Below are 27,256 nucleotides of genomic sequence, written 5' to 3'. Positions count from 1 at the left end.
CCCTACCAACGCGACCACTCATGCGCCGCGCGACTGTCAGCTCACACGTCCACCCACAGTCACCCTCGGGAACCACCACAAGGAACACATATTATGTGCCAGTGAACTTAGTGAAGTGACTGCATCCTGTGATGTGCTATTGAAGAGTGATTTCCCAAGTGTTACAGCCGCAGCCTCTACCGCTTGACAAAATGTAAGATTGTGTTTAATTTAGTGCCGTTGACAATATACCCCCGACCCAGATCTCACGGGCTTAGGCGCGGTAACAATCGGAATCCAGAAACAATACGAATTGCTGCTCGTATCGCGACACAGTATTAGACAAAGTTTCACATGCGGGCCTTCGACAGAAAACTTCAATGACACGAAACCACCTGTGTGAATATCCAAACAAAAGTATTAGCGTTTACAGAGAACGATTATTGCTTAACCGGCGAAAATGTGCTCCGAATTCAACAATACTCATTTGCTTAAATTGTCGCAAAATGCAACAAGGTTTGAACATCGCGCAACAAGAGGTTAATTTTACAAACTTTGTCTTCCTTGCTTACAACATAACGCACGTTGAAATCTTTAATTCTGTTAATGAAAAGAACTGTAAACAATTACTATTACTTAATTTGAAGAGAAAGAACAATAAAAGCATGTTAAATCACAACATCGCTACAAATTAACGCGACTTTGAAAAGAACATTAAAAATTTTCATGACGAAATTCGCACACATTTTTTATAAATTAAATTTAACCCACGCCGCTAACAACGGAGTTTTAATTTTCTGGAAAGCGTGGGACATCCGATGAGGCGTTGGATAAGATTAGACTATTCATAACGCCTGTACACATTCATTCACAAACTGAATTAGTCACAAATAATAAATAATTCATTCATTTGAAACAAGCTTGATTACCAATTGTTTCGTCCAACAATAAACAACTCGTGTTTGTTTATGTTTTGTTTTAGCATTTCTGTTTAAGCTAATTAACTTGTCGTGCCCAATGGCTCTAAATATTTCTTCTTGTAATAGTTCATCTTCCAAATAAAAAATAGTTCCTATTTTATCGGACACTTCCTAAACATACAATCAAAATCGAATTAATTTTAAAATGGTCTATCATTAAACACAAATATGCCCTATTATGTACCAATCAGTCAAAAGTACCCGAAACCGCCGAGTTTGCATGAAGAGAGTTATGAATGTGGATGAAGCGAAGGAAATATGCAGAGATCGTGGCAAGTGGAATTAGGTAGTCCTTGCCTACCCCTCCGGCAAAGAGGCCTGATTTTATGTATGTATGAATGTATGACCTATTATAAAACATTATTTATTATGACCCGTATACCAAACCGTTTTTTTTACAAAAAGTTTCATTTTACAAATAAACGAAGCATGTTGCAAATAAAAAAATATCTTAAAACAGAAAAATCTTCATAATAACACATTATTATTAATTTTATGACAATACCAGAAGCAATACGGCCATATTAGTCATATAACAATAGGTATTATCTTTGCATTCTTTTGCTACCGATGTCTGTACAAACATACATATATGTCATTTCGGAAAACCCGATCCAATCATAGTTCAAGATATAACTTCAATACTGGTCTGGTACCAAAAAAAAATTGTGTGTACCAGCTGCTTCTCCTTCCGTGCAGATTGTAAAAGTCTACCAAGGGAAAGGCTTATAAACTTGGGATTCTTCTTTAAGGCGATCGGCTAGCAACCCGTCATTATTTGAATCTCAATTATTCCATCATTGAGCTATACAGTTAAACGGGGCCTTTCAGTCTTTTCAACACTATTGGCTCTGACTACCCGGTAAGGGATAAAGACGTGATTATATGTATGTATAAATATATAACAGAACAAAACGTGAGCGCAATAAAATAACAATCCCGTGTGTCATATTACGTGAGATATTAATTTATTCGTTGACCAAAAACAGGTGAAGTTTATTATTGAAACATTATGTCATGTAATTACTGCATACCGAAAGAAAAAAAAATGTACGTATATCACTTGCATAAGATATAAATCCGCCTGCACTATTAAGTTTAGTTTTTTTTACGAAATTAATAATATACATAAATAATTTTTCGTTAAGACAGACGTTTCGGGGTAGACAACAGTTTCGAAAAGACTCACCGATCCTAGTTGCAAAAAAAATATATATTAACAACATTCAAATCATATCAATATTCTAAAATACATCTAGAATCAAGTGTCAGGTCAGTCAGTCTAATCACATGCGAATCACTTCCGAGATGATGTCATATGTTAGATGTTATGTTACATAGTAAATTGTCGTCTTCCGAACGGCAACGAAAGTACCGCGAAAGCTTTTGAAAGCTCCTCTAGTCTCGGAACTATGTGATATAACTATACTATGTAAACATATGCCACCTGTATCAATATAATTGCATACATATACATATATTATCGTCATTATCTCAAAGACTGGAAGGCCACGGTTAGCAGTATGACTTAATGCTGGAATTGAGATTCAAATTGTGACAAGTTACAAGCCTATCGCTAATACTTAAAATCACGCCTCGTAGCCCGAGGGATAGGCAGAGACTATATCTTTCCATTGGCAACGATCCTTGCATATTTTCGTATACATTAAAAATTCTGTTTATGCACCCACATTAATTACTCATTTAATAATCTTGACCTGACCTTTCGCCAGGACGTCTCTGAATTGATCGAGGTACGTTTGTATAAATATTATATACATATATAACTATGTAAATATATGCCAGCTATATCAATACAAATAATAGGACGTAATTGCAAATGCGATCACGTTATACCAAATTTTCCATTAATTTTCGGAAAACATTTCGGTGACGAGCGCTTGCATTTTTCAAAACTGAGTGTTATTTACATTCATTCATATAATCACGTCTATTTCCCTCGCGGGGTAGACAGAGCCAGCAGTCCCGAAATACTGAAAGGCCACGTTCAGCGCAATCGCAAATATTATGCTAGCCCCAAACTTTGTTATACTTATAGTACTTTATAATAAAAATCTAACACATATTTATGGTACGGGTCTTTGTCATTGATAAATTGCCATACTACTGAACCGATTTTAATCAAAATTAACATGTATCTGTGATTTGATCTTACTTAAAAAATGTGATAGATTTTATCTACATCATTTACTAAGACAAAGCTCATTGTTTGGTCAAGTCTGATATTAGAAATGCGAAATTAAGTTTATTTGTTTGTTTGTTACTATATCCTGACAAAAACTATAGTAACCGTGGGTAATGCAAAAAACCTGTATACTTTTTTAAGTAGCGCTAAACTCGTCGCTTTTGTAGATGACGATAAATTCACGCAGGCGAAGCTGCGAGTAAAAACTAGTTAGTATAGGTATAGAATGAAAAAAAAATTATTTGAAAAAGTTAGTACCTATATAGAATGACAATAAAAATTGTTTGAAAAATAAACAGTGTCAACGATATAGGAATGTGTGCCTGCCGAGGACGGAATTTAACATTAACTTAACTTTTATACAAGACAATCGACATCAAACAATGACGTATACAGACATACATATATATGAGTATACACATATATATCAATGCGTTGTTAACGTGAGAAAAACGGTCGCTATTAAAATGCGGATGTATGTATGTAGCAAACCCAAGTATTTCTATTTCCGTGAGTACAGCTGAATGCATTAAATGAACAACAATAAATTATATAGAATGTTATTCAATTGTTACAATAAAATTATAAATGGTAATAGACCGGTATGTTAGCAGTTGTAGCTGTTACAAAGTTATTCGGTAGTTATAGTTGAATAGGTATTCGTTGAGTTACTGTTAACAGGCGTATAAGCTCACAAAGGTTAGAGAGAGGTGACTGACTTTTTCACGTTTGTGGCGAATCCAGGAGTAGTTAGTAGTAGTAGTAGTTCATACCTTATGAAAGTTATACATATAGTCACGTTTTATCTTGCGGGGTAAACAGAGCCAACAGTCTTGAAAAGGCTGTAAGGCCACGGTTCAGCTGTATGGCAATATGATTTAAATCATTATATATTTGAATTGGTAAAAAGGCTGAAACATCTTTCAACTAACAGCTGGTTTCAATTATATTCAAAATGAATGACATAGATATAATATATAATGATAAAAGCCTTCTTTATTACTAATAGATTTATAATAATAATATAATAAATTAAAAATTATGAGAACATTTGTAAAAAGTAAAACCACGATCACACAAGAAAGTCCACAAACCAGTATTTATTCTAGGCAATAAACATGAAATTACCATAAGAAAGTCAAGTCGTAAGCCGGTATGTTTACAATGAATCATATGACCGTAATTTGAATAGTAAATGACATGACAGACAAACATCTACCTGTATAAAACAGGCCACTGACTGACTGACCTATCAACACATGACCCAGACCGCTGGGTCTAGAGATTTAATATTAGCATGTAAGTTCTCTTTGTGGCCTAAGAGAGAATATCCTAAAATGCCCGTGGGAAAACATATTATCGGGATTTTTTATTTTACGCGAACGGCTCTTTCCCGCAGTTATAAGCCGAGAACTACATCTTTCCACTTGCTATCATCCCTGCATACTACTTTCGCTTCCTCCACATTTATAACTCTCCTCTTCATGCAGGCTCAGCCTGTGGGGAACTCATGAACTAACCTTTCACCAGTCCTCGATATGATCAAGTTCCATTCTTCTATGCCATAGACATACGACATGCTAAATAGAGTTAGACACGCCATGCCACCTGTTCGAGCGATCACAAACGCATGATCTAAAGTGGACAGCTCAATGTCAATCGTTAATCGACCGTAGCAACTCCAAAGATTTGTGTCAATCGCTTTTTTTTTTCTTCGAATCACGACTTGAATCATATGTAATTTACATGTGTGTCGTTTTATGTTTAATTCGCTTTAATGGGCCTAAACATTTAACTATGAAAGTGAAATGAAAAAATATCCCACTTTTATGTGACACATCATCTATGTTGTTTTCTTTAATTATGATCAATCACTTAATTATTATAAGATGATTAATCAATTGCTAGCTGGAACTCTACTACTAAACACTTATAACACACACATACAGACACATATTTCACCGCTTTATATCTCAAGAGTCAATAGTCCACAAGACTCGTCCACGTTTAGCTAAATACCATAATAATGGATCTATTTAGCATATTTGCATGTATCTTTTGGATAGGCATGTAACATCTTCGTCTTTATCGTCACTAAGCATCAGGTGAGATGGAAGACAAATGCCTAATTCAATATTGTAAAAAAACGAACATCATCAATATAAACTCATCGTTAAAATCAATAACATTATGCCAAAAACGGCGAGTTGATCGCCTCGGGAAATTCACCTCACTCTGCGTCTGCGCATCACAATTCAAAACCTTGACTTTCTATGAATCACGGTATCAAAGACAATAAATTTGCAGCTTCGCAGAGACAACTAAAATAGAAAAATACGAGTAAAAACTAAATAAGAGACAAACACAGACCTCGTCCCAATTATCTCAAATCTGAACAAAACAAACTTTAAAACATGTGTATGTAAATAAATTATCAAACGAGTTCACAAACATATATCTTAGGAATCATGATTTACATGTGATGATAATGTAATTGCGTCATCGCGGCTCACAACATAGTCCGCAAAAAAGCAGCATCCGGCTCGCACGAAAAAATGAATTAACAATAGGGTTGTCAGGACGCCATTCCCAGAAGCCAGACAGAGGGTCACTAATTCTAATCACTAATGATAAGGTATATGTCATATCTTTTATCTCTTTCCATTTATTTAGTTGCCCGAAATAAAATAGAGATATGATAATTCATATGCCTTGTCCACGGTAGCGAAAGGATCAGACCAATGATTTTGGTCTAACATTTGGAATAAAGAGGCCAGATAGCCTACCTGTTGCGTTCCCGAACGAGAGATCGATGATACAAACAAACATATAATCACGACTTTATACTACTCGGGTAGACAAAAGCTGACAGTCTCGAAAAGACTTAAAATCTCGGCCGGACAGCTATATGGATATTAATAATTTTAGAAGCCTATCTATATTCAACTTTATTCGGACACCTGACAACCCTAATTATGAAGAAAAATACAAAACCAGGGTCTGAGAAAAGGAGAGTAGAAAACAATGTGTAGAATGACTATTTGTTTTTAGTGTGATAACGAATGTCTCGTTTGTTTGGCTCACTCAGAGTAACTATAAAAGCACAATGATCAATTGAACCCGTGCAAGTTAAAACGTACACGTTGTCATCTCTTGACGAATTTTTAATCAATCATTCCAACTAATAAAAGAAATCAATACGAGAACTTTGTCAAATGAAAAATCGTTTACTTGATACCCACTTCCTGACTAATATTAAAAAGAGAAAAGATATATTTTTTTTTAATAACGAATAAACTCGTAAACCTACTGAAGTGATCTTGATGATATTTAGCACTTAGCCAAACCAATTATCTAGAAGTAACATAGGCTCCTTTTTTGTAAATTATACCTAGTAAGGAATAATAATTTTAGATTTGTACGCGCTCTACAATACAAAATATAATCTTCAGCCTCTAACAGCTACAACAATAGTCGCTCCCAACAATTATCTCGCACACACGCCTCGGGCCCGTCGGATCTCTAATCGCCGTGGCGAACGTCACTTGTCATAATAAAATACCCTTTGTTTAGCATAAACAGACAGACAGACATTTTCACCTTGAGAAAATTCTCTTTGGCAAGTTATCTGGGCGAAACTTCGGACGCAGAAAAAAATATCTGCGCGCAAGAAAAAACAAAACGTTGTATCAAGTTGTTACAATATGTAATGTTAGTAGAATACCAATATTAATTATTCAAGAGATAAGATTGTAACATAAATGGTTAGCACCACCACCATTTGGAACAATAATAATATTTGGTTAATCAAATCTATTATTCTATTCTTAAATAAAAAAATAAGTCCTAAAATTACTACGAATGCCAATATTGACTACAAATACGATTAAAATGGGTTATTTTAAAATTAATAAATACAAGGCCCTGAATATTAGGATTGCTTCTATGCAATGTAAATCTCAATAAGCGATCATGTCAACTGCAAACCTAACTTCAATAAAGGACCAATATACCTACTCCTCCTTTAAGTTATTCGTTATTTTAAACTAAATCACTATCATCATCTTAAAACTTAATAGTCACACTATAACGTACTAATGTCACTATTTCACTACAAAGCGCATTGCGTTCGCCCAGTATTTCTTCACCTTGAAAAATTTTTCTTAGAGCGATAAATTACAAAAGTGGGTAATAAATAAATATGCAGCTTTTCCCCGCACGATTCCGCGAAGGACTCAGGCGCAATCTAAGGTTGCCTATTATCCGCCACGCTCCGAAAATCACCAAAAGGTAAAGGCAGAACAGCGGAAAAATTTTGAAACCCATTGCACAAGAGTGGCTCATATTAAACAATACAGAACTAACTAATAGCGACGATTATCAATCTCAAATCAGCTAATTGGTGTTTACCTCACCGCAGCGGATAAGAAAGGTGACGCCCACCTCATGTGTGTAGCAAAGACTTACCGATGTGGAGAATTCGTTCAATGGTCACTTACCTGTAATAGAAAAAGAAATAGTTAAGTCGACAACACTGCATGAAAAACATCATGTGAGTAAACATCAAACTGTAAAAAAACTAAAGTTAAACCGGTGACCCAAAACAATATAACCTTTATTAATAAAGTAGATAATAAGACACGTAATTGGTATATACAAGAGAAATAAAAATGAACACAGCAGTTCAAAAGTCAACAAGCGACACGTACGCCTTGAAAAGTAAAATTTCTTTTAACTCCGATGCTGTAATCGCAATTACCGTTGGTCTACATGAGAACGGGCATTATATGGTAGATTACGTATACAATAACACTGGATAGGACCACTCAGCTAAATTGCGAAACAAAGCACAAGAAAGTTAACAAAGGAAAGCGCAACAACAAAAGAGAATCACGTGGCACCGGTCATTTTCCAAGAAAACCTCATCTCGATCAGATATAGTCAGATTACAAGAAATAATCTAAACCGACCATTACGACAACATAGACTTTTATGGGAAAATGTTTTTTGTTGCGCTACGTTTCCGTAAACTTCCAGATCCAAATACGGTGACAATATTCCTAGCGAACCGTCTCTACATGCAATTATGAAAGAATTATATTATAGTGAACGCGGAAGTTTTTGATATTTAATTAGTGTGAAGGCTAACGAGCGTTCAAGGGTGAGACATATGAATTGTATTCATAAAACAGGCGAGAAACAACAACAGAATCGATTTACCAAAACATTGGTGCGGACTGCTTACCCAACGCGTCACCTTGAATGTTTCCAAGTTGGAGAATATAAATCATAGAAGTGTAACAATGGGGCACATGACAAAGCACGTAGTAAATAGAAACAGCATGAAGTATTTCGCTCCAAAATGACCGCCAGCCGGCGCGTGCGCACTCCACTACCGAAACCGGTCACGACTCGGAGAATCAGATCAATTTTTTTAACAAGGCGACCTTAAATTCCATAGCTATAACAATGAAACTTACTGTTCGTAAAAGGATATTTCTGATTATATCGTCTCATATTCTAGTTTCACATGGTATCGCTGAGATGTTTATAGCAATATTCTTAGCTATGAATGGGGTAAATGCCATCTAATAAAATTATTATTCTAGGATCAATAAATCAATTCGCAACCAGAATAACTGCGAATACACTGATTCGCCCACACTGCACATTGTGCAACTGCAATTCAAATCTTTATAGGTACACCGCAAGCCTTTATTACTGAAACCAGATTATCTAAATTAGTCCTAACAAGCTGAAGGCGTTTTGAATTCCCACATTAAAACGCAAGGTTAGTTACTCGATTGATGTTTAATTGCTTTTGTTTGTAGAATGCATGTTTTAAGATTTGCGATAAAAGAGGTTACATAAGAGATGAAATTGATAACGACGCCTAGAAAAAGATTCAGAGAAAATAAAAATAAAATAAATACTACAAATGAAGTTGACAAGAACAAAAACTGCAAAAGTAAAAGAAAAGTTCAAAATCCGATTATAAAGAAAAACTGTAAAAAATCTCACGAAGATATAAGCAAATAGAAAATGATAAAAAACATAATCACATTGTTACTAAAAAAATTACGATTATGCATATTGTTCTACAATAAGAACAAACATTAAAATTATTGTTATAACAAGAAGACCCGATGCAAATACTAAACCGGTCCATGGTGGGCTTACCTTGGCCGCGAACCACTTGACTTGCATCGCTACGCCATGACACTATTTCTATGATACAGCAGAAATGCCAGAGACGAAGCGACATTTAGAGCCCTTTACGACATGTCTAAGTAAATTCTTGAAACGATCTTCAATGTATTAAATTACACTATAAAAGGTGAATTCTTATCATCAGCCCATATTGGTGAATTCTTATAATTATGTCTTCTAGCTTCATTTATTCCAGTAGTGGTTGCCGTCTAAGTATCTAACCATCTTTATTTTCCTTTTTTTTATTAATTCTGAACCATCAAAAATTTTTCAAGGACCAATTTATTTTATTGCTTTCTTACTAACTTCACAATGAGATCAAAATAATCATCCCATTGTGATAGACATCATTAACAACGAATTAGATTGCGCAAGTATTTTAGTAAAATAATAAAGTGAATTCAGAGACAATGCTTTAGTATCATTAATATTTGACATAAACAAAAGGCTAGCATGAAGATCTCCGACTAACAATACATATAATAAAGGATCTATAATGAGAGCTTAGATCAATCAAAGCGGCACGCGCCCACCGCGCTCTTCATTAGGGTTGCCACATAACACTGCACATTCATCAATAATGATGATCATTGTCTTAATTTATCTATAACGACTCTAGCTTGTTAGACAACCATAATGAAAAAAGATTTTACTTTTCTTGGCGTATCAAATTGCTTGCGATTGCTCGTTGATTGGCTAAATTATTTGCCAAAACCTTGTCCGGTAGCAATTCCTACTTCATTAGTATTTCGCTGTGGTTTCCATCTGTGGTTCTAACTAATAGCGGTTCGTGCCACGCGCCATTTAGCGATGATATTCCTGCGTTATGGCGTTAAGGACAACCAACATAATAGCTCTATTTGGTCCAATGTCGCAGTTCCAACAATTTGTTACAGTTACGACACGTAAAGCGACAAAACCCGGTTTAACATACGTCCAATTTTATTGATTGAGTGCTCATTCTTGTTCTGTTGCACAACTTTTACGTTCATATCGGCACTTGTGCGGATACCGAGGAGTGGTCAGTTCAGTAAATGCTACGTTGTAGTAATAACTGTCTAGTTGGTGGCCTGTAATAAATAAACATAGGTACCTTTTCCGTCGTTCCGTGAACTCAAGGAGATCAATGCATGCAATTACTGGCTGCAGTCGTGTTAGACCCCATTTTCTTGTTGACTTGTCTATATAATTGCATAAATTACAACACAAATGTGTGTTTCAGATTTGATCACAAAAGTTGTTGGAAAATTTCTTACTTATATTGGAAAGCGTGAAACGTAACGACTGTCCATATCCTGTTGATCCGCCAAATACAGAGAGACAAAGGCCAATGGAAAGTTGCGGCCGAAAGACGAGCAATGAATACAAATTATCGACAATGCATCCACACGAGTATTTCCCAACACTCGTTTCGGTGAAATGTAATGAGACCGCAAAGAAAGGTTGCCACACTAAAAAAATACACGTTTGAATACCGAATTCTTTTTTTTTTTATAACGCGACCGCAAGGCTGATTCGTATTGTAACCGAGCACCGTGACACTCCAAGCTGGTTGGTTAATCACGTTTCTGTTGACCGCAAAAAAAAGCGGGCACCTTGCCGGCAAGGCCGCGGCCGCTTGTCTTAGTTTTACATCGCCCATGTCAAATAATTACAACAATGGTAAGTTGTCGACCAACGCGCAGTGAGAATTAATAATTGCAAACGTAGACCACTCGTCAAATTTAGACGTTACTATAGTAAACCCGCGGGTCCAGGCGTGTTAAAAGTGAGTCCAATTTATTATGCCTTCCCGCGGGAAACCTCTCAGTGCACCCCTTGAGAACATCAGAAATTCTCAATGTAGGTTACATTCAGAACTTCAAATCTCTAGAGATTTAAGTCACCCAGCTGGCCAGGACGTTAATATGTATATCAATAATTAAGTTAACTTCTTTATATATATCTATTTATAGATTTATTTCGATAAAGTTGTATTTCTAGCAAAATCTTAAAGAGTTCTAAAACTGATCTATTGTATTTGCAACCTCGATTGATTTCGCTACCTGCGCCACTGGTATTTTTACGAAGGCAAACATGTAAATGAAAGGATGAGACTGGTAAATGTCAAATCTTATTGAATATGCACTTTGCATGAACAAAGCGTTCGCAATATGCAGTTCGTGCCATTAAATCTACACATACAATGAAACAGTAAACATATTTTGATTGTACATTTTATGACTGAAGTGGATGGTGACACTAGAAAAAAAGCAAAATATTTTTTAAAATCGGTCCATTAAAAAATCAATTATCTTCATTTGAATGAACTTAACAGAGAACCGAACATATTCATACTAATATCATACATACGACAATGTGTTTGGTTGTCCGCCTTTCACGTCAAAACCAATGAACCGATCTTCATGCATTTAATTTTGCATACGTAAATACATTTAGTGTAGAGTACCTACTACGAACATAAGAACACTTATCATGCTAGCGGAGCCGCGGGCTAAAGCTAGTATATGATACGTGAACACTTATCGGCACAAAGCAAAACAACCGGGTTACGTAACAGTTGCTTAAGCGCGATAAAAGTACAGAAAACTATATAAACCAAGGTCAGATTATTTTCGCATATCATTATTGCCATTAGTTACCGTTGATGAGCCTCGCAAATGATTAACTGTATTAAACAATTCAATGAGATGACTATTTCAATCAGAAAAATAATTCTATCTGAATGGACAGAAATAATTGGTGACAATATCTACCTATATTATTGTAACATTTTCCCGGAGGGGTAAGCAGAAACTAAATTTTGTCATTACATTATATACATACCTTAGTTTAAACATTCATTAACTTTTTGTGTTAACTCGTCTTGTTATCAAACCATATAAAGTTATAATAAAAGAAACATAAAAAATAACATTTCAATAGTGGGTAACATGTAATATGGTAACTGAAGTTAAAGATATAATAAATACCAAAGAGATTGCATTCGGAACCAATTAGAACTTGCGCCGGATTGCATTGCCGTTTGGCGTACGCCCCGATTAGGTCGGTGACACGCTGAGCCTACAAAAAACTTAAGATAGGTATTATAAAACAAATTCGCGCTTTGTTCAAAGCTTCCATGCGGGTCTGATAACTAAAAAAAAAGTAGTGTATCCCTGCTTTTATTCTCGTAAAAGTCAATCATGAGAAAGGCTAAACTTGGGATTATTTTTTTTTAGGCGATGCGCTAGCAACATGTCACTATTTGAATCGCAATTTAATCATTAAGCTTCAACTGAACGTGGCCTTTCAGTATCTTTGAAACTGTTGGCAACACACAATAAGGACCGGGTCATTAGTATTTCGTTCAAATATCTTTCTTTTATTACTTCATTTTCAATTTATTCATTAAATTAAATTCTTTTAGGTAAAGGAAAATGAATGAAACATCTCAACATAAGAATATAATTTCAAACGGATTTTCCTTTAAACGCAATCTATACTGTATGGAATTTTCAAAAATTCAAAGAATCACGACCACAACTCATAATCATAAAAATAAAAAAATATATACGGGACAAATAACACAGATTGAGTTACCCTCGAAGTAAGTTAGGTAAGTATATATTATAGAATACAATTTTCTCCGCGCAATCAACTCAATAAACTATACTGGTGATCCAGTGAGTCTGCACCTTTAGTACAGTGATCTAGTGCACTTTCAGTGCAAGCTTTGGCACCATTACCTATACCTAGTTGGTTATCGAAGGCGAAATCAAGGCGTTGGGTGTCCGTGCCTTTCACGGGCCCTACCAAAGTACAGTTAAGTTCCAAAGTGCATATAATTTTTTTATTAGTTTTACATACAGTTATGTAGGCGACTTTAATTTTATGTCATTTTAGGGGCCTGAAAAATCTAACCAGTGTTGGCCAATTACATACACGAAAAACAATCTCTCACGGCAAAGACGTTGAGAGTTCATACCTTGATGAAAGAATTGGTACTCAGATAGTGACAGGTTGCATACTTGCAATATATCCTAAAATAGCCTAAAAGGACAATCCCAAGTTTATTAGCCATTCATTTAGCCGCCTTTTACGACATCCACGGGTAAGAGATGGAGTGGTAAATTATATTAGCCTCTGCCCGGGGAAAGAAGCAGCTGCAGCAGTAGAAGCAGCAGGAACTCACTGGTTTTGTATCATAGATGTGCATATTATATTAGTAAACTTTTACTACAACCATATAAAAGAGATGGACTGATCCTATCATAAGTGCCGGGAACCACACGGCACTATCTTTGTATCATAGGAAAATGTTCATTCGAATATGGACTTTTGAAGATGACTGTACCTTACCGGACACTCGACTCGTGCCGGCAGATCTAGACCTACAAGATCTATTTTTATAACTTAATAAGCACATTAACGATTTTTTATATTGGTTTCACTCTTGACGGAGTGGTGGTGAGGAATAGGTGGAGTGAAAAGTTGTTTAATACAACATGACGCCATTCTTGTCCAATCACAGCTGTTCTGGTATCAAGTAAACTTTCATAAACTCAAGTAAACAGTTGCTAAACTTCGAAACCACAGTAGGAATTTGCTTTCACCAGACTTCAATGATTACTTCTTTTGATAAATATAATTTATCTTAGCTCGAAGCCACAAGTTACTGGCCGTAGATCTAGCTGTTATATTACAATCATTATTATACCTCAGTTTCTGTCGCCACCATCTCTCATACCTACCCATCACGGCGTTCATACAATTTCACAGGCCAATTTGTCACATCCCCCACGCCAATTACAACATTAAATCCTATATTGTTTAGGAGAAACGAGATTATTCACAGCGTTACACTAACAATAATGTCGTTTCGTGACTACACACAGCATTACGTTGCGATACTCGTGCCAATCCTAGTTGTGAAAACGGCTGATCATTGTTTCTATATACCATACCATTACTTACCGACAAAAACCATAAAGTTCATTGTAATTTGCCGTGACTTAAATACAAACCGAAGATTCTATTACGAACTGTTTTTTAAAGTATTTAGGCTTCGGCCTTCCTGTGTCGCGAGCATTATTCGCCATTCAATTTCCAATTAAACGCTTGATTTTCAATGCCAGCGGGTCGGAGGTGGTCGCCCACTAAAACTTGATAAAAGGCGGCCGGCCGCGCGCGGCACGCCAGTGCCCAAATCACTGGCCGCCGCTTTTGTCTCCGCAAAGCCTTTCACTTCCACCGCTCATGTGCAACCGAGCGCCGTTTAATCACAAAGAAACACTTAGATAAGTTCCCTGATTTATATACGTAAGTTTGATAACGTTGTGCAATCGAAACTAATAGGAATGTTTTGTAAATTTTCAGATGGTGAGAGGGGCGGCGTTAGCGTTGGTGCTAGCGCTGGCATGGGCGTGCGATGCGCGCGCCAGCGTGCTCGTGCCCGCCTACGCGCTGCCGCCTGACTCGTTCGTGCGCGATCAGCGCAGTCTCGGGCCTCCCCCAGACACAGACACCGCGGAGTCCCAGCGCACCATTAAGCGACTCATCGGCGGTCACATGAAAAACAAGGAATACAGCTCCGTGAAGAACTCCATTTCGTTTGATGATAAAAGCGAAAGCGGCAAGTTCAACGGCGTGATCGCGGCGGACCAGTCGGGCGGCACCGTGGGATGGAACCAGGGCATATGGGACGACGGCATGCTCATGTCCAGCGCCGGCGAGGGCAAGGAAAACGGAAAAGTGAAAGAGGATGAGGAGGACAAAAAAACTTTGTCCGACCAAGTGGCAGAAGGGAAATATGGCCTCATTCAAAATGAAATATTCGCAAAGACACCTAAGCGTCCGGGAATCATAAGTTATGAGCCGAACTCGGAAACGAGAACGAAAGATAACCTTCAGAGTTTAGGTGGCTTGAAGAAAGACGAAATATGGCTAGCAGAAGATCACTTGCTAGTTCTCAAAGGCGGCTCATTCCCTGAACGTACCAAAGAGAATGAACGCAGGCCATGGCCACCGATTGATGACTACGAGGCGCCCAGAAGGCAAGTAAAGCTTCCTAAGAAACCCAAAGTGCCTCCGCCCTTTCCGGTACAACTCTCCGACAACGGACCGCTCGTCTTCCTTACGCCAAACGGTAGTGTCCCTGCGGCCCTATTTCCACCCTTCCCAGCAGGAGAGGGCGAAGGCCCTCTTCCTCCTCCGCCATTCCCATTCCCACCGGGAGCGCCCTACGCCCCGGGTGATTATCCGGGAAACACTACTGCCGGGGGAGCGCCGTTGCCAAGTCCTCCGTTCCCATTCCTACCCGGGAATGCGAGCGAAGGAGCATTCCCCTTCCTCCCACCCATGAACGGAACTTTTCCAGAAGGCTTTCCTCCGGGCGCAGCGTTTCTACCACCACCGAGCAACCAGTCCGACCTGTACGACGAAGACGACCCTTCGATTTACTATCCGCCGCCTTACAATTTTTCTTACCGCGCTGACTACAACAATAGTGTGCCGGCTGGACCTTTAGTGCCTGGAATAATATTGCCACCTCCACCGGACTTCTTCGCCCCTATGGAGGAGAAAACAACTACAGAAACATTACGAACAAATAGACCATCAACATCTTACACGAGGCCCACAACGGCGAAACCAACACTTGGACCTGCCGTGTACAGAAACAAATACAAGAGTAGACCTACGACAACAACGACGTCTACCACCGAAACGGTTAGGACTACTGAAGTACCAAGCACTATTTCAACTCCACCGACGGTTGAAATTATAACGACGCCAAAGGCAAACTATAGAAAACCACTTCGCATACCATCCAGGAATCCTGTTCGAATCCAAAATCTGCCCGACGAAGTTACAACAAGGCCGAAAACAGAGAAACCCGTGTACAAAATCAGAACCAAAGTCACTTCAAAACCTCTCTCAGTTTCTGTTCTTTACGATTATCCAGATCAGATTTATGACACAAAGATTCCTTCAACGACAGAGAAACCCTATGTGCAATATGTGACAGATAAAACGCCGAATGTGATCATCAACGACATCGTTACATCAACCCCAGTGCCATTAAGAGCATATTACTCCAGTATCCAAAGTGACGTGCCTACTACGAAGTTACAACCTGTATACAATCCTAAACCTAACGACGCTTTAGCTTCTTTCTACTTCTTCGACGAGCAACCAAAGACATCGCCGACTCCGGAGACATACTTCGACGGTAGAAAATATTACAAGGCTGTGCCAGTAAGTCAAGCACCAATAAATCAAGCGCCATATGTGCAACCCAACGTAAATCCTCAGTCTGGCTTCACTCCGTCAGTTGACGTCGCGTACGGTGCTATCGATCAAGCTGATGCGCTTTTCATATGGCCACAGAAACAAGGACCCCGAACAGTCACACAGGAATACTTCAGCATACAAAAGCCGAGACCCCAACAAGTATACGTCCAACAATCGAAGCAAAGACCAGACGCTTTCTTCCAACAAATAGCTGACATCCAACAAACAATAGATTTATTCACCACAAAGAGACCAAAGGCACATTCGCATCGTCCTCATTCACACCACAAGCCCAAAGCTATCACCTCCAGACCTGTATATCAGTACTATCAAGCTCAAGCCAAACCAAGACCAGAGCAATTGACATTCCGTGCGCCCAAATTAGATCCTGAACCATTCAGGCCCATGGTAAGCTACAGCAAGCCCTTCAATGTAGAAAACGAATTCAATGCAATCACTCCGTCAGTTTCACCAGGCTATCACCAACAGTATCTGATTGAGAGCATAGTGACCACCGAATCTCCAACATCATCTAGATATTATCCAAAATCAAAAACGCGAGACGAAGACTATGATGATGGTCATATTGAGAAAATACCCAAAGGAACCAGAAATCACATACCCATACAGAATGATAAACCATCTGTGATTCAGTACATCAACAAGCAACCGAGTACGACTTCGAACCCAATCGAGAATGGATATTACACCAAACAAGATGAGAGATACCTGGACGATATTACAAGAAACTCCTTCGACATTTTCGGGAAGAAAATAGAGGATAACACCCACGACGTTAATGGTTTGGCCGTGACGCCACCATTAGAGACTGTCAAAACGCCAATCGACAACAACATCAACATACAATACGCGTACGAGATAGTCGAATCCCAGACCAACCCACCATCTCTAGACAGAGATACTCTGGTCAACGACCGATTACCGCGACCGCCTGTAAACCCCGACAGCGAACAAATTCAAGGGCATCGAAACGCGGAACTAATACATCAGAAACCGCCTTCATTATTAGACGACACGCTTGTTAACGAGCGGTTACCGCGGCCGACGATAAACCCTGACAGTGAGTTTATTCCCATCCCTAATCCAGGATACAGATCAGAGCAATATAGACACCAAAGTCAGGTGCAGAGGCCCCAGTTCGCTGGAGAGCAGTACGATTTGAACAGACCTAGTTTAGGGGGTGACACAGCGGTCAATTATAGGCGACCGCTGCCTCCCATTAATCCTGATGCCGAGTGGATAGGTCCAGCGAATCCTGTGAACGCGGCCGGGGAAGGGAGACCAGGGTCTTTCGTATCGTACCGGCTGCCAGGGGAAGGTGCCCATGTATACTTCCTGACGCCACAGGCGGCGCGGGCAGCTCGAGAGAGGTTCCGAGCGCCGGGCTACGGACGGTGAAACCAAAGCTCTAGTCTGAGAACGTCGCGACGACGTGCAGTGTAAATATAAAGCGCAAATGTGATGTTTAAGTGTCCTAAGTAGTTTAAGGAACGAAAGACTAGCGGGCGGTCGCCCTAATTGCCATAATATTTAAACGCGAGTTTTTTTTTCTAGTTTATATACTCCAGAGCGATGTTTATGAACAATATGGACGCTTTTCTATGATTTCGTCGACTATTTATTAATTTATTTTAAGAGACTGTGGTGCGTGATGCATAATTAATTTATTTATGTCAGTATTCTCAATGATGAACTATGAGGGATGGAGGGATGATGTGATATGTGTGGCGAATATTGTGAGCTATCATATAATTTTGTAATAACAATTGTTATTTTAATTGTTATAATGTTTTTTAATAATGACAAATCATTGTGATTTTGTATTGAAATAAACGAAAATTTTCTATTTACACCGTGTTTTATTTTTACATTACCCAATCCGCAGATTTGGTGTCATTACAAAAGGAATTAAGTAATTTTCGCATTCGGAGTATTTAGAAAGTATAAGTGCAAATAAATATTGTATTGGGTCACCAATTTGGCAAAGTGGGAAAAGTTGAAAGTGACCTTGGTGGTTAAATGTGGTAATCAGAAATAAAGATTTACACATGTTTGTAGAAATTTAAAAACAAAATGTGTACCAATAAAATATCTGCTACTAACCAACTCATAACAGATACATCAGTTTTTAGGGCAGGTTTGTCTTTATAAATCTCATTCATCCTACCATTTTGTTACTAGCAAAAAATATAGATTACAATATGACCTAGTAAACAAATTGAAACGCGGAACATCGGCGGAAAGATTACAAATGTCTGAGTTTTTCTTTATTATATAATATTGTTTGACGTTGAAAAAGTGCCGTTCATGATTGTATAAGTAATACAGTGATGAAAGGATCAGCCGATCATCATCGCAGACAAGTTTTTGCTGGAAATTAAATCATCAACACAATAACCCATATTATCCTAATAATCTTAGAAGAGGAACGAATAGGACCACTATATCTTTACCCCATGGATGTCGTAATGGGCGACTAGAGGATAGACTTATAAACTTGGAATTCTTATATTAAGCGACAGGTTAGCAACCTGTCACTTTATGAATCTCAATTCTATCATTAAGCCAAACAGGTGAGCGTGGCCCATCAGTCTTTTCAAGACTATTGGCTCTGTCTACCCCGCAAAGGAAATAGACGTGATTATATGTATGTTATCTTAAAAGAGCCCGGTGTAAGTAAGTTAAGTTTATTACACTAAATAGAAAAAAAAAAACGGATAGAACGAAATAAATTGATACGGCGTAAGCCCTTGGGCTATTTAAGGAATCTACTTACACGAAGCGATTCTCGTCTGACAGAATTTGTGGTCTTAACATTGAAAAATAACCCAGCTTGGATCATGTGCACTTACACATATCAACGTGTTTGTTCCTTAAGTGAATAGACACAGTAGACAGTCTCAATCGTCACAAGACTGGGAGACCATGTAAAGCTGGACTTTATAATGGAATTAAAATTGAACAATAAGGAAAGGTACATACATACATACATATAATCACGCCTATATCCCTTGCATGGTAGACAGAGCCAACAGTCTTAAAAAGACTGATAGGCCAAGTTCAGTTGTTTGGCTTAATGATAGAATTGAGATTTAAATAGTGACAGGTTGCTAGCCTGTCGCCTAAAAGAATCCCAAGTTTATAAGCCTATCCTTTAGTCGCCTTTTACGACACCCATGAGAAAGAGTGGAGTAGAGTGGAAAGGTTAGTATACTATAGGTATAAGTTCACGATCATAAATTAATAAATAAATAATATAAATAAATAATAATAACCATCCCATAAGTGATATTTTACATTCAGTCAGAAAAGTATCGGGAATGGATTATTTATTTATGGTTCCAAATTCAAATTTTTGTTTTTTTTGTTGTTGTTAGATTGGCACAACTGTTTTCCATTTTGGCGCGGAGTTTGAGTTGCATCTGTTGTTTACATTAAATACAGTGCTATTTTTAGTTATATCATATCTAGTGTGTATTGCTAATTTCATAATGGATAAAAACATCGAACAAAGAGTTTGACTTAAATTTTGCATTGCCAATGGAATATCGTGTTCGGAGTCACTGAAAATGTTACAGAAGGCTTACGGTGAATCGACTTTATCAAAAACTCGTGCTTATGAGTGGTACAAAGCGTTCAAAAGCGGTCGAGATGTGATGGAAGATTTGCCTCGCTCTGGTAGGCCATCAACGTCTGCAACTGAAGTTAACATCGCAAAAGTGAACGAAATAGTGACTGAAAATCCTCATTCAACTTTGAGAGAGATAGCCACCGAACTTTCTGTATCTCACGAGTCGATCCGTACCATTTTAACTAATAATTTGGGTATGAAACATGTTGCCGCTCGGCTAGTCCCAAAAGACCTGAATTTTTTTCAAAAACTCAATCGCATGAGAGTCGCTGAGGACATGCTAGAACGAGTCAATTCCGACCCAACATTCATGAAACGCATTGTTACTGGTGACGAGACGTGGGTTTACGAGTTTGACATGCAAACTAGTCAACAAGCTTCGGAGTGGCGCCTCCCAACTGAACCGAAACCGAAAAAACCACGCCAAAGTCGTTCAAAAGTCAAAGTCATGTTGACTGTTTTCTTTGACTATCGCGGTGTTGTGCACTCGGAATTCTTGCCGGAAGGTCAAACGGTAAATAAGGAATATTATTTGAGTGTTATGCGGCGTTTAAGAGAGCAAATCCGACGAAAAAGGCCAGATTTGTGGAAAGAAAATTCTTGGATTTTGCACCATGATAATGCACCTTCGCACAAGGCCATCATTGTGAACGAATTTTTAACCAAACACTCAACAAATACCATCGAGCAACCACCATATTCACCAGATATGGCTCCAGCCGACTTTTTTCTTTTTCCTAAACTCAAATTACCACTTCGTGGCACCCGTTTTCAATCGGTAGAAGACATAAAAGAGAATTCGCGGCGAGAACTGACCTCAATTCCGGAAACAGCGTTTAAAAAATGTTTTGATGATTGGATTATTCGTTGGCGTAAGTGTATCATTTCTAAAGGAGCATATTATGAAGGTGATAAAATAAATTTGGATGAATAACAAACAGTTTGTGTATTATTGATCTTTTCCCGCTACTTTCTTGACAGAGTAGTAATGTGATTTTATTGTCAAAGATTTTACGGTCGACTGATTGCACACAACCTGTTATTTTTTGTTGTGTTAATTGTCATGTCATTTCGCAGATGGCTGACTTTACGGCAAAGAATCTAAGGAGTTAATTCGTGAACGTTGTCTTGGCTATATTTTATCTTTCTTCTCCGTCTATCTATGAGGTGGACCGAAGTTTTAGAACGAGAGACAAGATATAAATCTCGTCAAAGTTCCTGATTAAGGGGGCTGATTATCTGAATGATTGCCAACTAACCATTAAAATTACTGGAACTTATAGAACCCGTCTGAATTTTGAATTTGAATTAAACATGGAGCGTTAAATCATATAAAATGTTGAAAAATTACCGTACAAGATTGATTGGAAATGATGTTCTGTCATGACGTTAAAGACTCATAGTGGTTGTATGAAGCATAAATTTACCAACTCTGGGAAGGAACCCAGGATACGCCTCTTGACCACGATCTTAGATTGGGTGAGTCGGATCTTTATACGAAGTGATTCCCGTCCGATTTATGCAACCTTTGCAGGGGAACCAAACCCATATTGAATCCTTGTAAAAGAAGATTTCTCGATATGCACATGGGTACGCAGTGACAGGAATTAGCACGTAAAAAGTCGCGGGAAAAAACTAGTATGGCATATAGTGAGCAATGAAGCGAGATGAGGCCAGTGGGCCGCCGCCTGACCTTGTGCTAATGACATGCGCACGCGCCGAACACAATAGTAAGTACATTGAAAGTTGTTGGGAATTCGTCAAAATGACCAATGCAAGTAAAAATGTTACAGGCTACATTATTACACATTATAAGACTATACAGGTGAATTTTGTTATTGTGAGGGAAATCATCGTGAGGAACCCTACAAATTCAGGTAACTGGATGTGTAACCATGATTGATCCACCGGTTAGATTCCCCTGCAAAGGTTGCGGAAATCAGACGGGAGTCGCTTCGTGTAAAAACCTGACTCACCCAATCCAGGATCCATGGTCAAAGGCATACACCCTCCAGAGTGGTGAGGATGCAACCGGGTCTTAAACCAGAAGGAAGAAGACAGGTGAATTGTGTTGGTTAAGGAAAGTTTCACAGCATTTTTGGACCGTGAAACTGAATAGGTTTCCATAAAAACAAAAGTGAAAAACAAAACCAATTACTCTCCCATATCATAAATGGTTGATCAGCTGATTGGTCTTAATATTGAAAAGTATTTTTCCCTCAGTCGCCTTTTTGGGAAAGAAATGAAGAGATTCTATTCTAAATTGCCGGGAACCACAAGGCACGGGCGAATACCGTATGGACCCTTTTCACATCTTAAAATTAGATACGTCTTATATATAAAATTCTCGTGTCACAATGTTCGCTTCCGTACTCCTTCGAAACGGCTTGACCGACTCTCATGAAATTTTGTGAACATATTGAGTAGGTCTGAGAATCGGCCAACACTTTTCATACCCCCCCATAGTTAAGGGTTGTCCACCCTTAACATTTTTTGAACTAGAAATTACTTAAAATTATTTATATGGCAAAGCAACGTTTGCCGGGACAGCTAGTATTTATATAAAATCACGACTCTTAACCAGAGCAAACGGTAAAGGCTTAATTTGCAAATAAAAAGAGAAAATTACCTGTATCAGGTTCGGTGGTAGCCTGCACAGCCTGCAGCGGGCACGCGTACAACCTCAAATACACCTGTATCGCGACTCTTGCGCATCTGAAGTAGAAGGGGTGGGAGCGCAGCACGTCCTCCAATCGCAGGAGGCCAACGTACGAGCGGAGTGTCATTTTGCGCATGCAGTACGAGTGGAAGTCGAACTGGTCCTCCATTATTTCTGAGAAGTGCTGGAAGGGAATGGTTCAATTTATTTTTATGGTTTATTAGAGATTTCACGAAATCTGTAGTACATGTGCATGAGCACCAGTATCAATCTATGCTAATATTATAAAGCTGAAGAGTTTGTTTGTTTGAAGCACTAAACTTAGGAACTACTAGTTCAAATTGAAAAATTATTTTTGCTTTGAATAGACCATTTATCGAGAAGGGTTTTAGGCTATATAACATCACGCTGTAACTATTAGAAGCGAAGAAATAATGGAAAATGTGAAAAAAAAACAGGGTAAATTATACATCCTTGAGGACTACAATGAAGCCCAAAATAACTTACACACGGACGAAGTCGCGGGCACAGCTAGTAAATCATATATGTGCAAGCTCAATTTGAAAAGTCCTCCTACTCTTACTCGCCTATACACAATTTTTTTTTAAATATCCTGCAAATTAGGTTACAATTTTATATTAATGTATGATGATATGATCTCACCCTGTCCACTTCATGGGCCTTCTTCAGCGCCTCCCCCCACTGCTGCGTGCGCTGGTAGGCGAGCGCGGCCTCCGTCTGGAACCACATGCACTGCATCTCGTTCAGGTTCTCCGTGGCCGGCACTCCTGCGGGTCAGTCAGTCAGTGAGACGATCAATTATCTATTGACGACCAAAAAAGGATGACGAAGTTGTTTGTTTGTAATATCTTTATTGCATAGAAATTTACACAGTAACAAGAAAATAGTACACAGTTATAAGAGAAACAAATCACTTGCAATGGCGGACTTATCCCATGAAGGGATCTCTTCCAGTCATGTGCTTCGTCAAACAATATAAATTTGATAATAACGTAACTGGATACATTACGTGAATTTTTAGTTTCAATATTGACCCTTTACATATGTTATATTGATTCAAAATACGATGGGGAAATCCATTTTAGAAATTATTTAAACATTTATGTAATAAGGATAGCTCATTATATTCTATTCATCCTATTCCTCTTGTAAATAAAAAATATATGAAACATCTTTTATTAAGACTTCATATCGATAAAATGTAATATTTAAGGTAGTTGCCAAACAAATTAGGTTCATTACGCGAACAAAAAATTAGGCATGACGTCACAATAGAATATAACCCGGAATAACATAAAAAAGAATTTTTATCACGAAATTTCTGCGAAAGTTCCCTTGTCTACTATAAAGAAACTTAATTGTAACAAAACAAGTTTACCAATGTTATTAGTTATTTCAATGTTGATATTTTTCAAAATTGGATACAACATACATACATATGTTCACGTCTATATCCCTTGCGGGGTAGACAGAGCCAACAGTCTTGAAAGGACTGAATGGCCACGTTCAGCTATTTGGCTTAATGATAGAATTGAGATTCAAATAGTGACAGGTTGCTAGCCCATCGCCTAAAAAAGAATCCCAAGTTTGTAAGCCTATGGAATTGGATACAAGGTATCACTTATTGACGACATACATACATATGGTCACGTCTATATCCCTAGCGGGGCAGACAGAGCCAATAGTCCCAAAAAGACTGAATGGCCACGTTCAGCTACTTGGCTTAATGATAGAATTGAGATTCAAACAGAGACAGGTTGCTAGCCCATCGCCTAAAAAAAAAGGATCGCAATTTTATAAGCCTATCCCTTAGTCGCCTTTAACAACATCCATGGGAACGAGACGGAGCGGTCCAATTCTTTTTTGTATTGGTGCCAGGAACTTCCAAAAAGGAGCTTCCAAAGCGCATGTATAGAAGAAGGTATGTACATATGTCAAAAGTAGCCGAAACCGCCGAGCTTGCATGAAAAGATTTATGAATGTGGATGAAGCGAAGGAAATATGCAGAGATCGTGGCAAGTGGAAAGAGGTAGTCTCTTCCTACCCCTCCGGGAAAGAGGCGTGACTTTATGTATGTATGTATGTATGTATGTATGTATGTACCTTCCCTGGTGAACTTGGCGCACATATCCTCCGCCTGCTTCACATGCCCCGCTCGCAGCATGTAGCGGGCGCACTTGCTATTTACATATCTATCTGCCGTGTCCATGACTTGCGCCTCTTCTAACCATTGATATGCTGATATTGGGTCGCCGGCATGCTGAAAATTAAAAAAAAAACATATTGAGACTGAACGCAATTAAGAAGAAGAAGAAAAATCGTTTACTTGGTACATTAACAAAATATAAATTGGAATTAGTGAATTGTTAAATTCAATTCGATCTATTTTTTAAAACTATATAACTTTTAATTTCTTTCTATAAACAATCATATATAAAATCTCGTGCTTCCCTTATACAGGTAGACAGAGTCAACAATCTCGCTAAGACTAAACGGCAACGTCCAGCTGTATGGTTTAATGATAGAATTAACATCAGGCCTAAATTAAGAATTTAAAGTTTATTAGCTTATCCCTTAGTAGCCTTTTACGATGTCCATAGGAAAGACATAGAGTGGTTCTACTTTAAAGTACCGGAAACCACACGGCATTTCAGTGTAGTCTCTCAATTGATGGAGAGATAAAAAAAATTGCATAATAAGATTTTCATCTCTCAATTAATTTAGAGGGACAAAACTAACATGAACTAACAAATAACACCAGGAGAATGAATACAAAAAGCGCCTCTATTCGAGAGGGGTAGGCAGAGACTACAACTTATTAAAGTATATCCTTTTTGTACTCCAAAATTTCATGGATATCATTTCAGTGGTTTTGATTTAACATGAAAGACGTACAAAACACACACACACACTTTTACCTTTATAACAGTATGGATTGAAATATAATACACGGATGTGATGTATATGATAATAATAAATGGATAAAAATTACCTTATATATCCTTCCCTTAACAATAAACAGTTCAATCAACGTTGGAGTGTGTTCAATTGCCGCGTCTATATAATGCAAAGCTCTGTCAGTGTCTTTTTTGTAGTCGAAATGTTGCGCCGCGTAATAGTACGCCCATAGTAACGCGCTAGCGGGTTGGACGACCTGAAAATGCAAGAATTTATTTTACATACATACGTACATATTAGCACGTCTATATCCCTTGCGGGGTAGACAGAAAGTCTTGAAAAGACTGATAGGCCACGTTCAGCTGTTTGGCTTCATGTTAGAATTGAGATTCAAGTAGTGACAGGTTGGTAGCCTAAAAGATTTACAATTTATAAGTTTATCCCTTAGTCGCCTTTTACGACATCCGTGAGAAAGAGATGGAGTGTCCATTGGAGTGAAGTGGAGTGGAAAGGTTAGTTTACTATAGGTATAAGATCAAGATCATAAAAGCCATCCCATAAGTGATAATTCAATGTGATTTTTTAATATTGCTTTTTGAGACTGTTGGGTCTGTCTACCTCGGGGATGTTCAGAGAAGAAGAATAATTATAATTACCTCGCTCGCGTCCGCACTAAATTTGCCAGTCTTTGATAAATTCTCTATGTATTGTAAAATTAACTTTTCTATCGTATCTGCTTTGCTTTGGTCTACATATAACGATCTGAAAAAATAAAAAAAAACAAGGTTAAGCATATTAAAAATCATTCAAGCCTATAAAAAACCACGATATATATGTATGTATGTAGGTACTCTACATAACTTATGTACAACGGTTTCTTGTGTATATGATTAATAAAGTTTTCTCAAATCAGTTTATTATGGATTCAATGTTTTATTTTTGTTAAAAATTCTTTAAACAAGAATTTAATTAGACATGGCATAGATTAGCATGCGCACGGCACGCGCGACGCCATTTTTACGCGCGAAAAACTACCGCCATTTCATAAAAAAGCGAAACAGCGATAGTTTCTCGCGCGATAAATACAGCATGGCGCGTGCCATGCTACGAGGGCTGGTAGACTGCATTTATTGATCTTGTTTTCATAGCTACTAAGTAATCGTATTGAATCGTAATCGTATACCAGTATCGTATTGAAAAAACTAGTTCTACATTCATTTCTGTTTTTTTAATGTAGACAATGTGCCTTCGTCCATGATTTAGATTTAAGAGATCTATATTTGTATATTGACGTCCGATGAAAATGCTGCAGTGTAGTTTGTTCCGCCGCTTCTTCTGCACATGCGCTTTGAAAGCGGTAGTTGTTATAATTAGATTTA

At 38.0% G+C, this 27,256-nt stretch overlaps 2 protein-coding genes across 2 annotated transcripts in view; one reads left to right on the top strand and one right to left on the bottom strand.

The window, feature by feature from the left end:
• LOC106139411 (N-alpha-acetyltransferase 15, NatA auxiliary subunit) overlaps nt 1-27,256 on the bottom strand; it is a 94,253-nt gene that overhangs the window by 62,817 nt on the left and 4,180 nt on the right. The window contains exons 7-11 of the mRNA XM_060950251.1: nt 26,534-26,639; nt 25,972-26,133; nt 25,083-25,239; nt 23,622-23,746; nt 22,929-23,142 (exon numbers count right to left, since the gene is read on the bottom strand). Of these exons, the coding sequence (XP_060806234.1) occupies nt 22,929-23,142; nt 23,622-23,746; nt 25,083-25,239; nt 25,972-26,133; nt 26,534-26,639 (764 nt within the window). The remainder of the gene's footprint in view (nt 1-22,928; nt 23,143-23,621; nt 23,747-25,082; nt 25,240-25,971; nt 26,134-26,533; nt 26,640-27,256) is intronic.
• Nucleotides 10-18,518, top strand: LOC106139412 (adhesive plaque matrix protein). Its single transcript, XM_013340849.2, has 2 exons — nt 10-193; nt 14,734-18,518. The coding sequence occupies exon 2, from the start codon at nt 14,734-14,736 to the stop codon at nt 18,064-18,066; it is 3,333 nt and encodes a 1,110-aa protein (XP_013196303.2). The 5' UTR covers nt 10-193; the 3' UTR covers nt 18,067-18,518.

The sequence above is a fragment of the Amyelois transitella genome, chromosome 21 (assembly GCF_032362555.1).
Source record: "Amyelois transitella isolate CPQ chromosome 21, ilAmyTran1.1, whole genome shotgun sequence".
NCBI lineage: Eukaryota > Metazoa > Arthropoda > Insecta > Lepidoptera > Pyralidae > Amyelois > Amyelois transitella.
The sequence above is the reverse complement of the archived record's forward strand: the minus strand, read 5'-3'. Positions and strand labels throughout refer to the sequence as shown.

Bases quoted from the DNA above. Each gene is read 5' to 3' on its own strand.
- LOC106139412 (XM_013340849.2), top strand. From the start codon at position 14,734: ATGGTGAGAGGGGCGGCGTTAGCGTTGGTGCTAGCGCTGGCATGGGCG.